General features: G+C 43.6%; 1 protein-coding gene across 1 annotated transcript; it reads left to right on the forward strand.

The window, feature by feature from the left end:
- The first annotated feature begins 8,050 nt into the window (after window positions 1–8,050).
- LOC147849259 (sulfate transporter 1.1-like) lies at window positions 8,051–11,809 on the forward strand. The gene is made up of 12 exons (XM_087337707.1): window positions 8,051–8,406; window positions 8,515–8,782; window positions 8,870–9,047; window positions 9,197–9,262; window positions 9,354–9,467; window positions 9,604–9,720; window positions 9,876–10,002; window positions 10,166–10,452; window positions 10,597–10,787; window positions 11,017–11,102; window positions 11,307–11,383; window positions 11,666–11,809. Exons 1-12 carry the CDS (start codon window positions 8,055–8,057, stop codon window positions 11,807–11,809), a joined length of 2,007 nt encoding a protein of 668 aa, XP_087193833.1. The 5' UTR covers window positions 8,051–8,054.
- Window positions 11,810–14,884: the final 3,075 nt, after the last annotated feature.

Consider the following 14,884-nt stretch of genomic DNA (forward strand, 5'->3'; position numbering starts at 1 on the left):
TCCTCTCTCTCGGGAATCTTACGCAGTCCCGTCCTCTTAGTACTAATAGTACTACTCTTCTTAGTACTAATTCCATCTCTGCTTTAGTACTATTCCTGACAGTCAGCAATGGTCCTGTCTTCCATGAAGACTATGTTCCGACTCCGGAACACCTTCTTGTCGACCAGATCCCACACCCGGTAACCAAAATCACCATTGTCGTATCCAAGGAATATGCATGTGCGGGACTTCGGATCCAGCATTTCTCTCTTGTCCTTCACCATATGCACGTATGTGAGACACTACTTCTGCTCCAAAACGCCTTGGGTAACTTGGCATGTGCGAGCATGCTCCAGACTCTCTCCATTATGGTCTGGTTCATCCGTTCGGCCAGCCCGTTTAGTTCCGGCGTCTTCGGCACGGTAAATTCGAGCCGGATTCCCTTCGTCTGGCAATACTCCTCGAACTGGCCCTAGCATTCTCCTCCGTTATCTACTCGAACTGGTTGGTTTCTCTTTCCACTCTCGCGTGGAGTTCAAGGAGTTCCTTGAAGACGGATAACACTTGATCCTCCATCTTCAATGGTGAGACCCACAGCTTCCAGTTGTGGTCATCTATGAACATCACTAAGTACTGTGATCCGGCATGTGACTTCGTGTCCACATGACACACATCGGTATGCACAAGCTCCTGTGGTGCATTCCATCTCATCTATGGTCTTGACAAGAACGAGGTTCAGTTTTGCTTGACGTCCAAGAAATCGGTGCACTTCTCAAGTTGCATGTCCATCAACGGAATGAGGTTGTCTTCAGCAAGCCTCTTCATCCCCTTCTCACTCATGTGACACAACCTCTTACGCCACAACTCATCGGCAGTGTCGAATGCTACGTTCACTTCTTCCCGGTATATCCTGGCATGCATCAAGTACAATGTGTTTACCTTCCAGGCTCGAGCCACTATTAGGCTCCCTTTGCTGAACTTCATGACTCCGTTCCGGATGCTACCCATGTAGCCTTCATCATCTAGCCAACCGGTTGATATCAGGTTCAATCGAACCTCTAGAACGTGTCGAACATCCTTCAGCAGCAACTTGCATCCAATTGATGTTGTCAACAACACATCTCCTATGCCGATAATTCGGCATGTCCCTTCATTCCCCATCCGGACACAACTGCGATCTCCAGCTGTGTAGGATGAGAAGCATCTCGGGTCCGGTGTCAGGTGGAACGACGCTCCGGAATCGACAACCCACGTTGTCTCGTCGCCAATAAGGTTTAACTCATTCTCTTCGATAATGAGCATCAATTCTTCTTCACTTGTCGTGATTGCTGATGTTCCCTTCCGATCCGACCCTTTCCGGTCCAAACCCTTGTTCGAATCGGCACTATTGATTCCTTTCTCTTTCCAGAAATGCCGACAGTTCTTCTAGAAGTGCCCCATCTTCCCACAGTAGAAGCAAGTAGGCCTCCCCCTTGACTTCAACCTCGTCCCCGACTTGTCCTGGTTTTGGGGACTCCAATACCGGCCTCTTCCCCAGTTGTGGTCATCTTCCGTGACCAAGGCCTTTGGATCAGTTCCGGACTCCCGGTCCTTCCGGCGAGCTTCTTCATCTAGCAAGCTTGATTTTACCCTTGCTAGGGACAACTAATTTCCTTCCGGCCAGGCGTTGTCCAACGTGACAACTAACGTCTCCCAACTATCCGGAAGGGAACCGAGCAAGAGCAATCCGAGTACCTATATCTTCGCCAACCAAAGGTTACAACAAAGTATTGCTCTGTATCTCACACACACACTCTCTCTCTATCGCTCTCTATACAACAGTTACAACAATATGACAACAACATCTATCTAAGTGATTGCCCTAAGTCATATTTATACTTATATGAACTTAGGGCTATTTACAAATATAGCCGAGCAATAGGCTTACTCAAACATATTTACAAATATGTCTTCTCTTCCGGTTCTCACCAGATCCATCCGATCTGGTTTCCGGATCTCTTCCGGTTCTCACCGGGTCCACCCGATTCGGCTTCTGTATCTCTTCCTGTTCTCACCGGGTCTTCTTCATTCATAACCGGATCCCATCTGGAAGGACAAATTTCCCAACACTTGTGACCTTTAAACAAGGGTCTTACACTCTAACCGTTACACCCACTTATTTTAATTAATAAATATTTTTTCATATTATTATTATTCAAGGATTATGGGGCATTAAACACAATAGATGACCACCAAATGGCATGCACGTTGTATACCAAGTGGCACACAACAGGTATGCCAATTGGCGATCATGCACAATTCGATGTACACTATAAATCAAAGATCTGCTTAGTGTTGAACCATTCCGATTCAACACCAGTCATCAGCCACCTTGTAATCTTGGTTTACGCCAATACACATTCTTGTCAACTTGTCCTATTATTGTCTTCTCGTTTGTTGTTATCTTCTTTTCTTGGACGTCGACATTTTCTTCAAAGCTTGGGATGTGACACCGGCCATCCACATTCGAAGCCGGTCCGGATACCAATCAGGACCCAAGCCAACTATCCGGTGACCGAAAGTTGTGTTTGAAGGGGCATGTTGAGAATCAAACTCAACTTCCCTAGTGTGGGAACACAACTTAGGAGCATCCAAGTGTGTGAACACCCCACTACTTTATATCATAACTAATGTGTCATAGAACTTAACTCTTATGACACATAGTGGGTAGTGAGTTAAGTCTCCACCTCTTTCCCAAGCGGTAGTTATAGTAAGAGAGTATAGAGACAAGGTGACTACATAAGCATCTTCTTGTTAATATACAGTTTTATGTATACCTATGTTTTCACTCTCTCTCTCTCTCTCTCTCTCTCTTATACACACACACACACACACACACACACACTTCTTCCGCTGCACAGAATGACACTCGATTCTTTATAACAACTAACTTGAATTTAATAACTATGATATCAGGATTGGAATTGAGATTTGGCATAAAATTCATGATGAGCTCAATCACACAACCTTCCTTGACTTCATCCACTTCACGGTTTCATATATATCACATTTTCCCTCTTCGGTTCTATTCACTCTTGTTCCACTTGACAAAAATTTGAGATTTGAATCTTTGAGCATTGACGGACACAATGATGTGCCAACCTTCCAATCTTCTCCCACATCAATAACTTTTCATCGAACCTTATATCTTTGTCTCCTTCACCATTGTTTTTAACTTGGCCTTCCATCACTACCATATGGTTGCTACCATCGTATTTGAGGTATGCATGTGTCTGGTTTATGTCAAGTCCATGCATGTCTTCCGCTTGAGCTTTCACAAATTCGATACCCTGTTTTTGTTTCTTCACATGCTTTAAAAAATGATCCTTCTCCCCTTCCTTTTATAGCGAGAGAGGTGCCTCATTTGCATTGAAATAGAGTTATGGATTTCCCAACTAACCAAACACGGTCAAGCACCATCAACGATGAATGACATCGAAGCGACATTGTTTGAACAGAAAGATATTCTACACAAACGTACAACAAAGACTTGCTCGTACGCCTTTATGAGGAGGAGAGATGCATGGGCACACCCGAAATGCTCCCTCGTCAGAATTCGGCCGAACATATAAGGAACGGGACGAGAACGGAAACACGAATATTTATACGTCTTTATGAAGAGGAGAGGTGCATGGGCAAGCTTGAAATGCTCCCTCATCACAAAATGGTCGGAGACACAACAAGAAGGGGGATTAGAACACAAACACGAATGCCCGTACGCCTTTATGAGGAAGGAGGAGAAGTGGATGGGCACGCCTTAAACGCTCCCTTGTCACAAGGCGGCAGAATGCACAACAAGAAGGGGACGGGAACACAAACACGAATGCCCGTACGCGTTTATGAGGAGGAGAGGTGCATGTGCACGCCCGAAATGCTTGATCGACACAACACGGCTGAACGCACAAGAAAAAGGGGATGTGAAAACACAAGGGAAGAGACACCACAACATACACCCCAAAATATTTTCTTGATACAAGGATCAAAGCCACAATGGATTTACAATAGTGGCGCTTAGGCCGGTGTCGACAATGTCAAACAAACAAGAGTGGTACAATAGAGAGGGACGGAGATAGGAATTCGTGACGACAATGACCACCAAGCACAAGCACACCAAGCCTAACTTCGAATACAACGGCACAAGTAGACCACACGAACCGATAACCATGTACCACAAGAGTCGACCACACCAACATCATGAACCTCGAACCACGCGAACGGCAAGCTCACGGACTCGCAACAATGAACACAGGCACCAACATCATGAATTGAGAACCACTTGAACGGTGAGCACACGGGCTCGCAATGATGAACGTGGGCACCAACACCATGAACCGAGAACCACCCGAGCGGCGATCACATGAGCTCACAATGACAAATGGGGGCAAAGCAACACCGGACCAACAAGCCTAGAGTGCACGAGCACCACAAATGACCCGAGCACTTTGAGCGCCAAGATCAACACAAGGTCACAGACGCACCTCAAAAGGGAGAGTGTGAGAAAGAGAGATCAAGAAACCATAAGAACCTCCAAATGACAAGGAAAAGGAAGAAGTATCGAAACCCTAAAACTCAAGCTAGAAGAAGATGAGAAAGAACTCATTAGATCTAAACCCAAGAGGAAGTAGAAGAAAAGAAACCTTAGAAATCAAAAGAGAAGAATATGAATCTCAAACCCTAAAGGTCTACCCCTAAAAAAACCCAAAAATATCTGACCAAGAAAAAATCATCGCCCCCTCAACCTCCTTTTACACGAATAAAAAAGGAAAGGGGGTCGCCACATTCATAATCAATGCAAAAGGAATAGAACTCCTTAAATCACGGTACGGTGTCAAACAAAATTTCGATCCGTGCACCTCTAGCTAGGAGTCAATGGATCTATCCAATAAACAAGTAACTCCCAATTATTTTATGTTTAATTCTATATATAAAAATTCACATTCTGTCTTTTTCTCTCTCCTACTTCTCCTTTCTCCTCTCTCTTACGTTTCTTTTCTCTCTCCAATTACACGATTTTATATGCCTCCTTTGCACCCTTCATTTTCCCTTTTCATTTGCATCACTTACAACCTTCATTTTCCATTTTATTTGTGCCTGTGCACAAATATTGGCCTCTTGTGTGCACACACATTGCGCATACACATTTTGGCCCCTTTTCTCGTGATTTCTCACCGTAGCCAAACATCTTCACAACACCGGCGGCCGAGAGTCGGTTGAGGCCGAAGAGACGACCAAGAGTCAGTTGAGGACCGAAGAGTTGACAGAGAGTTAGCTGACAATCGAGTGCAGCTGAGGGATAGAACCGGCGAGGAGCGCTTAGAGCCAACTAGGGCCGACAGAGAAGTGAGAGAACAGAGAAGAAAAACAACAAACGAAGAGATAGGGTGCCTAAGTACGAGAGCAAGAACGAGAGCGTTCTACAAAATAGAAGACAGAGATATGTGAGGGGTTGTTCGTGACGTCAAGAACACATGATTGTACAACACCTCTCCTATCCATCCGTATCAAGTTCTTTCCTTCTGTGTTTTTCCTTTTATTTTCTATTTTCTTTTGTTCTATAGACCCAATCAAGTGAAGATCATAACCATGGATGTTGCCTTCAAGTGTGTACATTCCTCTAGTCAAAACCTAGAGAGATTGTACTCAGTTGTACTCACTGTTGTTCTATCCACCCAATCGGATGAAGGTTTTAACCAAGGTTGTTGCCTTGAGGTATGTACATTCTTGTTGAGATATGAAGCTCAACTAGGTTTAGTTATTTAGTCAATCATGTAACTTAGTAGTTACATAATTAGAATGTAGTTAGAAGTGTTGACCTTAAAACCTTAAATAGGATTTTGTACTTAGTGGGGATACATTCTAGATCCTCCAGTACCAAGTTCATTGAATATAGGACTTACATCCTTGTATCTATATTCTCCTGACATATGTGCACCATTGCACATGAGATGTATATATACCTCATTGTGGGTATCTTTGTTCTTTGATGCTTATGAATATAGAGAAAGGTTATCTAACTACATTCTTGTTAATCATTCTCCATTTATTGTTCGTAAGTGTTCTTTCTCTCTTCTTCCCATACTCTCACATACACACACATCATATAATTTCTGCTGTTTAATCACAAACGTGATGAGCTATTCACATAATTAGGTACTAATTAACCCTTAGTTAATTACCTAATTATTAACAATTCCTCTAGTCGAAACCTAGAGAGGTTGTACTCGGTTGTAAGCATTGTTATTCTATCCACCCAATCGAGTGAAGGTTGTAACCAAGGCCGTTTCTTGAGGTAGATACATTCCTCTAATGAAAACCTAGAGAGGTTGTATTCGGTTGTACTGAGAACATAGTGAAGTTGTTGGGAACCCGTGGTTTGTCCGTCCCTATTTGGGTTTTCCACGAACTTAAAATTTGGTGTACTCCGATTTTTGTTTCCGTTGCGTCTGTCTTATATCGTGATGGAAGTCTAAAGTTCATCCCGATTCAGTCCCATATTGCTAACAAGTTGAAGGCTTCTTAACAAATTTCTCTCGACGAGGGAATAATTGGAATCCTAACGATGAACTACTCTCCTCAAGCAAGAGGCGAAAGAAATAGTTTGAGACTACATACGCCGCACCAAAAGTCTGCACAATAGGTGCAACATAGGTGAAAAGATGTTCGATGACAAGCTAGTGAGTCGGTTCATCAATGGGCTCTACGACCCCAATTTGGGAGATTATTTCTTAATCGCCACATGGATGGATCTCACATGTAAAAAAGTACACACTCACTAATAGAACCTCAAAAACTAATAAGGGAGCACAATAAACCACAAGATCACAATAATTTGCATTGTAATTTTGGACATTCTATTATAGCATAGCCATTAATTTGTAACATCACACAACAGTCATGATAGCTAACGTATGAAGCGGCCAAAATGGTTATGTGGATTCTTGGTAGAGTCCGAATTCATTGAATTAATTGGATATGTGTATGGAGTTGAGGCCTGGAATCCTGGACTATAATCATATATGTCGATTTGTTGCATCTATGTATCATGCAATCACCCACCTAGATGATGACGATGATGACGTGTGTATGGGAGGCCCGCCATTATTTGTATATAGCCAATTTATTATAGGTTTTACATATTTCTTAGAAAAGCATTATGGGAAAAAAAAACCTTGTGAATGCAAAACGTGCAGAGAACAAACGGTAGAACCAGCTAAGATATATGAATTATAACCCTGATGGATGGATTCAAAATGGTGTCAGAAGTTATCCGTGTCAATTATTGTGATTGCAGCAAAGGAGATAATTCATATCCTCTTGGAACATGACATTAAAAACTTAGTATGAGAATTTTTAATGGCTTCCCATGTTTGTTCTCAATTATGAATCGGAGATGTATAGATTACAATTACAATAAGCTGAAATCATATCGAATATTACTGATTACGGAGATCATGCCCCGTTGGAGCACGACTGAAATTTGATGGTGAAAGGTACTCACTGTCCATGCAATGTAATAACTGGTTTTACAGGAGGAAACTTATACAGGAGCTACTCCTGTATCAGCATTAAGGTTGTTGACTTTTGATCCTGAAATTAAAGCGGCAGGATGCAATGTCTCTCCTCTCATTCCTCTCGCGCCACCTGATCACTCGAGTAATTAACAATGTCAAACCCTTTCTACAATGGGTGTGCGTGTGTATATATGTGTGTGTTGTATGAAATGAATGCATAATCATCTCTTAAGATTCTATCACTGGCTCATCTGCTGTTGCCATTCATTTGACAGCAATCACAGCGCGAATTATATCATAATTCGACGTAAGTATGAAATGCGTAATGTCCTAATATGACAACATCTCTAACCATTTGTGATCAATAATCCATTGTGCGTAAAAATCATAATTGGTCTGCATCATGATTCCATATACCCTACCTACCTACATTAAATTATGCTTTAATCCAAATTAATCTGAATTCAAATCCTCTGTGTGTCACAAATTAATCAGCTAATCCTAGTTGTTGTAATTATCGGAAGAATGGCAAGGAGACACAGCAAGGATACCGGGGAAAATGATACAGAATATCCTCAGCTGGAGCGTCGCCAGATCGTGGTGCCGCAGAAGGGCACATTCGTGAAGGAAATCAAAAGCACATTGAAGGAGACGTTCTTCCCCGACAACCCCCTCCGAACCCTCCGGAAGCAGACTCCCAATGAGCGCTTCTTTGCCGCCCTTGCCTACATCTTCCCTGTCTTCCATTGGGGCCGAGGATACACCCTCCTCAACCTCAAAGACGACGTCATCGCCGGCCTCACCATCGGCAGCCTCTGTATCCCACAGGACATTGGCTACGCCAAGCTCGCTGGCGTGCCCCCCATCTATGGCCTCTGTATGTCTCTCTCTTTTCTTTTTGCCCCCCTAGTATATGTATATTATCAAGAAATTGGTATGATCTGATCTTCAAACACTCGACATTTCGGCTTGTAAATTAATGCAGTCACCAGCTTTGTGCCACCCCTCATCTACGCGGCCCTCGGGGTGTCGAGAGAGATCGCCATCGGCCCCGTGGCAGTGGTGTCCATCCTGCTGGGCACCCTGGCCAAGGACGAGTTCCCTGTCCCGGCCGCGGCCACCGCCAAATGTGACACCACCTCCACCAAGTTCGTCAATGCCAACTGCAGCACCTACAGGGAGCAATACCTCGCCCTCATCTTCACCGCCACGCTGTTCACCGGGATTATCCAGGCTGCCCTAGGCCTCACCAGGTAGTAAAATCAATCCCTAATATTATATTTCACATCCATCATTTCTATATGGGGTTGACTTCTAGTTCTAAATTTCTGACATGGTAGGCTTGGCTTCATCATCGATTATCTCTCGCACGCGGCCATCGTGGGGTTCATGGCGGGTGCGGCCATCACCATCGCCCTCCAGCAGCTCAAAGGCCTCCTCGGTATATCTACTGCTTCCTTCACGAAGAAGACCGACATCGTGTCCGTCCTGCGTTCCGTATTCTTGCATACCAAGGAGGTATAACACTGACCATCCCCCATAGAACCTAACCTGTATATAATAAAAAGGAAATGCAGGAATTGGATGATTCCATTCACAAGTGAATCTTACATGCCTCCCAACTAATTTTGCCATGATTTATAATTTGTTAATGTTGCCCCTTGTAGTGGAGCTGGCAGACGATCATCATCGGCCTCGCCTTCTTGGCCTTCCTCCTACTGACCAAATATATTGTAAGCTTTTTCTATAATCAATTTTAAGCACAGCTTGGATCAAACACAACCATCTGACTGATTGTTCCTGTTCTGTGATGATGTGACGCAGGCCAAGAAGAGGCCAAAGCTCTTCTGGGTGTCGGCCATCGCCCCGCTCACCTCCGTCATCATTTCCATCCTCATTGTCAAATTCAGTAAAGTCGACGAGAAGGGAGTCGCCATTGTAAGCACTAGCATCCCATATTATTTGTGTATATTGCTAGCTTCCTCCAGTTTCTTAAACACATTCCACCTAATTATTTTCCTACTTAAAATGGTGACGGTGTACTACTCTCCTCGCATGTATCCTTATCCTGCAGGTTGGAAAAATTGATGGGAAAATAAATCCATCGTCGGTTGGACAATTTGTGTTTCACGGTGACATCCTCAAGCATGCTCTTATCGTTTCTGTTCAGACATCTCTCGTTGCACTCACGGTAAGCATATGTCCCATTCTAATCCTCCGGCATAATTATTAATTGCAATAATGTCAGCAGCTGCTCATTTCGACTTTGTCTTACGAACAGCAACGCATGAGTATTAAAGGATTCGGATCGACCTAATTTGTGTGGAGTTAATAATGTTTGTGTAGGAGGGGGTCGCGATCGGAAGGACATTTGCAGGTATACGAGATTACCATATCGATGGCAACAAAGAGATGGTGGCATTCGGAGTGATGAACGTCGCTGGAGCGTGCACTTCCTGCTATGTTGCTACTGGTACTCACATTATTTTCTTAAGGCAGTTTCTTATTGAACCCATACATCTTTAGTGTTGACAGAAGCTTTAGCACTAACTAAATAGACATAATTTGGAGTAACTAGTAAACTTATAATATGATGGTGTGATGATTGTGACTGATTGCATTGCATCCTCCTGCAGGCTCCTTTTCTCGATCTGCTGTGAACTATAACGCAGGAGTGAAGACGCCGGTGGCGAACATCGTGATGTCGCTGATGGTGATGATTGTGTTGGTTGCGTTAACGGGACTTTTCCATGACCTGCCCAACTGCATCCTCGCATCCATCATCATCAATGCCGTCATCGGCCTCATTGACTTCAGTGCCATGTACAAGATCTGGAAGGTTGATTTCGGGGACTTCATCGCCATGGCCGGCGCTTTCTTGGGTGTTGTCTTCATTTCTGTGGAAATAGGGCTCCTCATTGCGGTGCGTACAAAAGAAGATTTAGATCACACCAATCCATCCATCCATCATTCCTTCTTCCCAGAGTAGTAGTACATATAATAATTTTGTGTCCTGGGGCCGCTGTGAACTCCTCCTTTGTAAATTTGTCTGGAATGAAAATTGTAGGTCGTCCTCTCCGTAGCCAGGGTGTTGTTGCAGGTGACCAGGCCCCACACAGCTGTGTTGGGGAAAGTTCCCGGCACAAGCATTTACCGGAATGTGGTGCAATACCCGGATTCTGTCACACAGTCGGGTATCTTGGTGATTCGGATCGACACAGCCATTTACTTCGCCAATTCGAATTATCTCAGGGAAAGGTATTTCATTTCAGTAGCATACATCAAAATGTAATTCCATTAATCTTCCAGTTCTGGGGGTTGAGTCAATGGATGGCAACTACACACAAGATTTCCTGTTTCTGGATCATGAAATCGAGAATCGCATTTTTCGTTGTTTTTTGTTTAAACGCTATATGAGACTTGGGGAATGACCCAAGGAAGGCTCATGGTTTATTTGGTGAATGATGATGATGATGATGATGCTCAGGATACTGAGGTGGCTAGACGATGAGGCGGAGAAGATAAACGAGAAGAATGGAGTGCCGATACAGTTCGTCATCTTGGAGCTCTCACGTGAGTTACACACCTAAATACATACATATATTATATAGACCTAGTTACAACTTATATATGTATGTATGTATGTATGTATGTATTAGGTTCACTAGCCAGTATTGGCGGGGGGGGGGGAGTTTGATGAGAACAGTATATGAACCTATATGTATATAATTTGGGAATATCATTATCACTGATTATGGATGAATAAAATGGTGGCAGCCGTCACAAACATCGACACGACAGGCATCCACTCGCTGGAAGACCTACTCACCAATCTCAGGAACAGGAAGATCCAGGTACTCACTCATCCATCCATCACATACATACATATTTGGCATCATCCACCAGCCATGACTACTCATGTGATGTAGCAGTAGTAGGAATGTGGTTTATGTATTATATCTGTTTGGCATTCACACACAATCTAAGTGGATGCATGTGTGTGGGTGTTTGCGTGAGAAAGAGAGAGACTTACAGACACGAGGATCATATATATATATATATATAGATATATGATGATGCATGATGATTCATATGACTACTAGTACTGACTGGCTTCTTGATGAGATGCAATGCAGCTGGCGATGGCGAACCCAGGGACAGAGGTAGCACAGAAGCTGAATGAATCGGGGGTGATGGATAGAGTGGGGAGGGAGTGGTTCTTCGTCACCGTCGGTGAGGCTGTGGACGTCTGCTCCTCCCACCTCGACGCAGCACTCTAGAGTCTAGACATAGCATACACACCCTTCTCTGGTCTCTATGTCCCTGGGAAGGCGGCCAAATTTGTTTTGTTTTGTTTTGTTCAATAATCTAGTCTGATCTAATTTCATTTCATTGTGAGGTTGAGCGTTTACAGTGCGTTAAGAGTTTGTTGTTATTTACTCGCATCTGAAACCCTAAAATGCTCCCATTTAGCTATCACCTGCATGACACCCGACATTGTACTATGCATATTGAAAACTCGGAACCTACGATTATGAGAGAAGTGTGCGTATATACATACTGCTGCTCCAACGTGTGTCTCAAATCAAAGAGAAATGTGACCAACCCAACGTCGTACGGAAATGACACAAACATTGGCTCTTGTGCGTATGGGTGAGGGTTGAAAGAGAGTTCTGTGTTCACTCACTTTGAAAACTTTTTAAACCTCATGAAATGTTTCTTAGTCTAAGTGCATCCCATCATCCAATCCATTCCTTCATAACCTTTTCTCCAAGTGGAAGCTCGAGACACTTTCCATGAAGGAGCACGGATGAACCTCGCATAAACATTTGTAGAAAGCTCCACATCATATTGTGCGTATAACAAACCCATGAGGATTTTGTGTCTACACTACATGGCAACATCAAGCACATGTTTTAATCCTTATAAACCTCATGTAAGAGGTTAGATCATTGCCCATCCTATTGTCAACGAGCAAATGCAAGAAGAATTAACAACTATCAAGCATCCCTAAGCAATCCATGTATAGAAAGTAGCGTGCAGAAGCAAGTATGAAGACAGAACAGAAGGAAGAACACTCAGGTTTAATGGAGAGCTTGAGCTTACGCAGTATACGCGGGAGAGACTGAGAGAGTGAGAGAGAAGACACGGTATTAATATTCAAAAAAGACAACACTATACATATATGTGTTCAATGAACACTTTGTACAAGTCCTAGAAGGATTGACTGAGGTACTGACAGTACTTCAATGCTCATTAAGAGCTCCTACACTAACTCCCAAATATATTCCTCACGGAATATCTTTCCTAACGGCCTAACCGATCGGTCCCAACCGATCCGATCCTCGACTTCTTCAGCCGATCCGGCCGATGTTGAGCTTGTCTCTCAACACCATGCTTACATTAAATCTCATGACAAACTACTCTTAGTCACCTAATTGGTCTCACCTAATTAACAATGCACTCAACTATTTTCACACTTGAGGAAAAAAACACATTTGGAAAGATTGGACACATTACAGACTTACTTAGAGTTCATAGATGCGATAAGTACTAATTGTTTTGGAGGGGAGAGAGAGAGAGAGAGAGAGAGAGAGAGAGAGAGAGAGAGAGAGAGAGACAACGATGTTGGCATGTCCGATATTCTGGTTGTTAAGGATGAAAGAACATCGTCTAGAGCACGTGATAGGTTTAGTATTGTTGAGAATCGAACTCAACTTCCTCAATGAAGTGATTTCACACTAGGCTAGTTTTGTAAATAACAGAAAGGGTTCTTGCCCTACACTAGTTCGTATTTAAACCAACCTTTTGTAGTGTAGTTATTGTTGGATGTAATTGATCTTTTCTTGCTAATATACAACTTCTCGTTTAAGCTCTCTCTCTCTCTCTCTCTCTCTCTCTCTCTCGTCCTACGAGTGCGCACACACAGTTCATCTCCGCTACACAACATCACCTAGCCTCTCACTCTTTACATGGTATTAGAGTGTGTGGTTTTCTGATCAAGCTTATTCAACTATATCAATGTGCTATACACTGATGACCAACAAAATCGGTTTAAGCAACAGAGAAGAAATCGACATCATGAATACTTAGATGGGAAGCGCTCTTCCTACAGAGAAGCTTGACAGAACAAACTTTGCATCTTGGGAATACAAGATACATCAATACCTTGTAAGTCAAGGATCCTAGAGCTATATTGAGGGAGCCCACAAAACGCAATCCAACCCAACACACGCCGGCTATCCAGCCTGGGAGCAAGCCGCAAGCCGTGTGTTGTATTGCCTTGCATCATGCGTTCATGATCACATGCTCGGCTATATTCGAGAGGCAAAGACGCCAAAAGAAGCTTGGGGTAATCTCAAGAATTTTTTCACAGCCAACACGGCTGCACGAAAGCTCCAACTCCGACAAGAGTTAAACAATATACAACAGAGGGATATGTCGATCACCAGTTATACCTTGAAGATCAAGGAATTGTGTGATGCCCTCGGTTCGATCAATGTCATAAGCAACGGTGATGAAATGGTACAAATATGCCTCGGTGGCTTAGCACCACGATTCCGCATGATTAGATCGGCCATTCTCGCAAAGGAGAATCCTCCTTCCTTTTTCGATCTTGAATCGATACGATTGGTGGAAGAAAATCATGCCCGACAATGGAGTAATGCACCCGATGGTCAAATGCTCTACTCCCAATCACGTGATGGAAGAGGAGTCGATCGAGGAAGCAAAGGTTGATTCGGCCGAGGGCGATAGGGTTAGCCGACTCGAGAACGCAACTCCCACCAATGGCAAGAAGATAGGAACAATCTTATGGAGTTCAATAGAAGGGGGAGTCATCCTGTCGGACCGAGCAGTCGCAAGAACCCGATCGAATGCGGGTATTGTGGGAAACTCGACCACTACGATGTGGAGTGCCGAAAGAAGCAACGAGAGTCGACTTCGACCAGTCAACAACTCACGAACTATGCCACGAATTCCGACTATGACGATCATGGCGGGATGTTCGTAATGAGGCATAAAGCACATTCGATATCGGCACCGGGCCCAACAAGCACCTCTTCCTCAGATGATGTATGCTTTGTAGACTTAGGAGCATCCAATCACATGACATCTCATGAAGATTGGTTCTGAAAGTTTAGAAAGCATGATCGACTTGTCTATGTCGAAACCAGAGACGACACAACTCACTCGATTCGGCATATCAGAAATGCCCCATTCGGGAATGATGACAAATAAACCTATCTCAAGAAAGTATTGCATGTCCCAACCATCATGAAAAACCTGGTCTCGGTAGGCTAGATTGTCGAACAAGGCATGGAAGTACGATTTAATAATGAAGGGTGCTTTATTGA

Source organism: Azolla caroliniana, unplaced genomic scaffold, assembly GCF_043228905.1.
Source record: "Azolla caroliniana isolate FFs.n. ecotype wild unplaced genomic scaffold, voAzoCaro1.0.p SCAF_98, whole genome shotgun sequence".
Classification (NCBI taxonomy): Eukaryota; Viridiplantae; Streptophyta; class Polypodiopsida; order Salviniales; family Salviniaceae; genus Azolla; species Azolla caroliniana.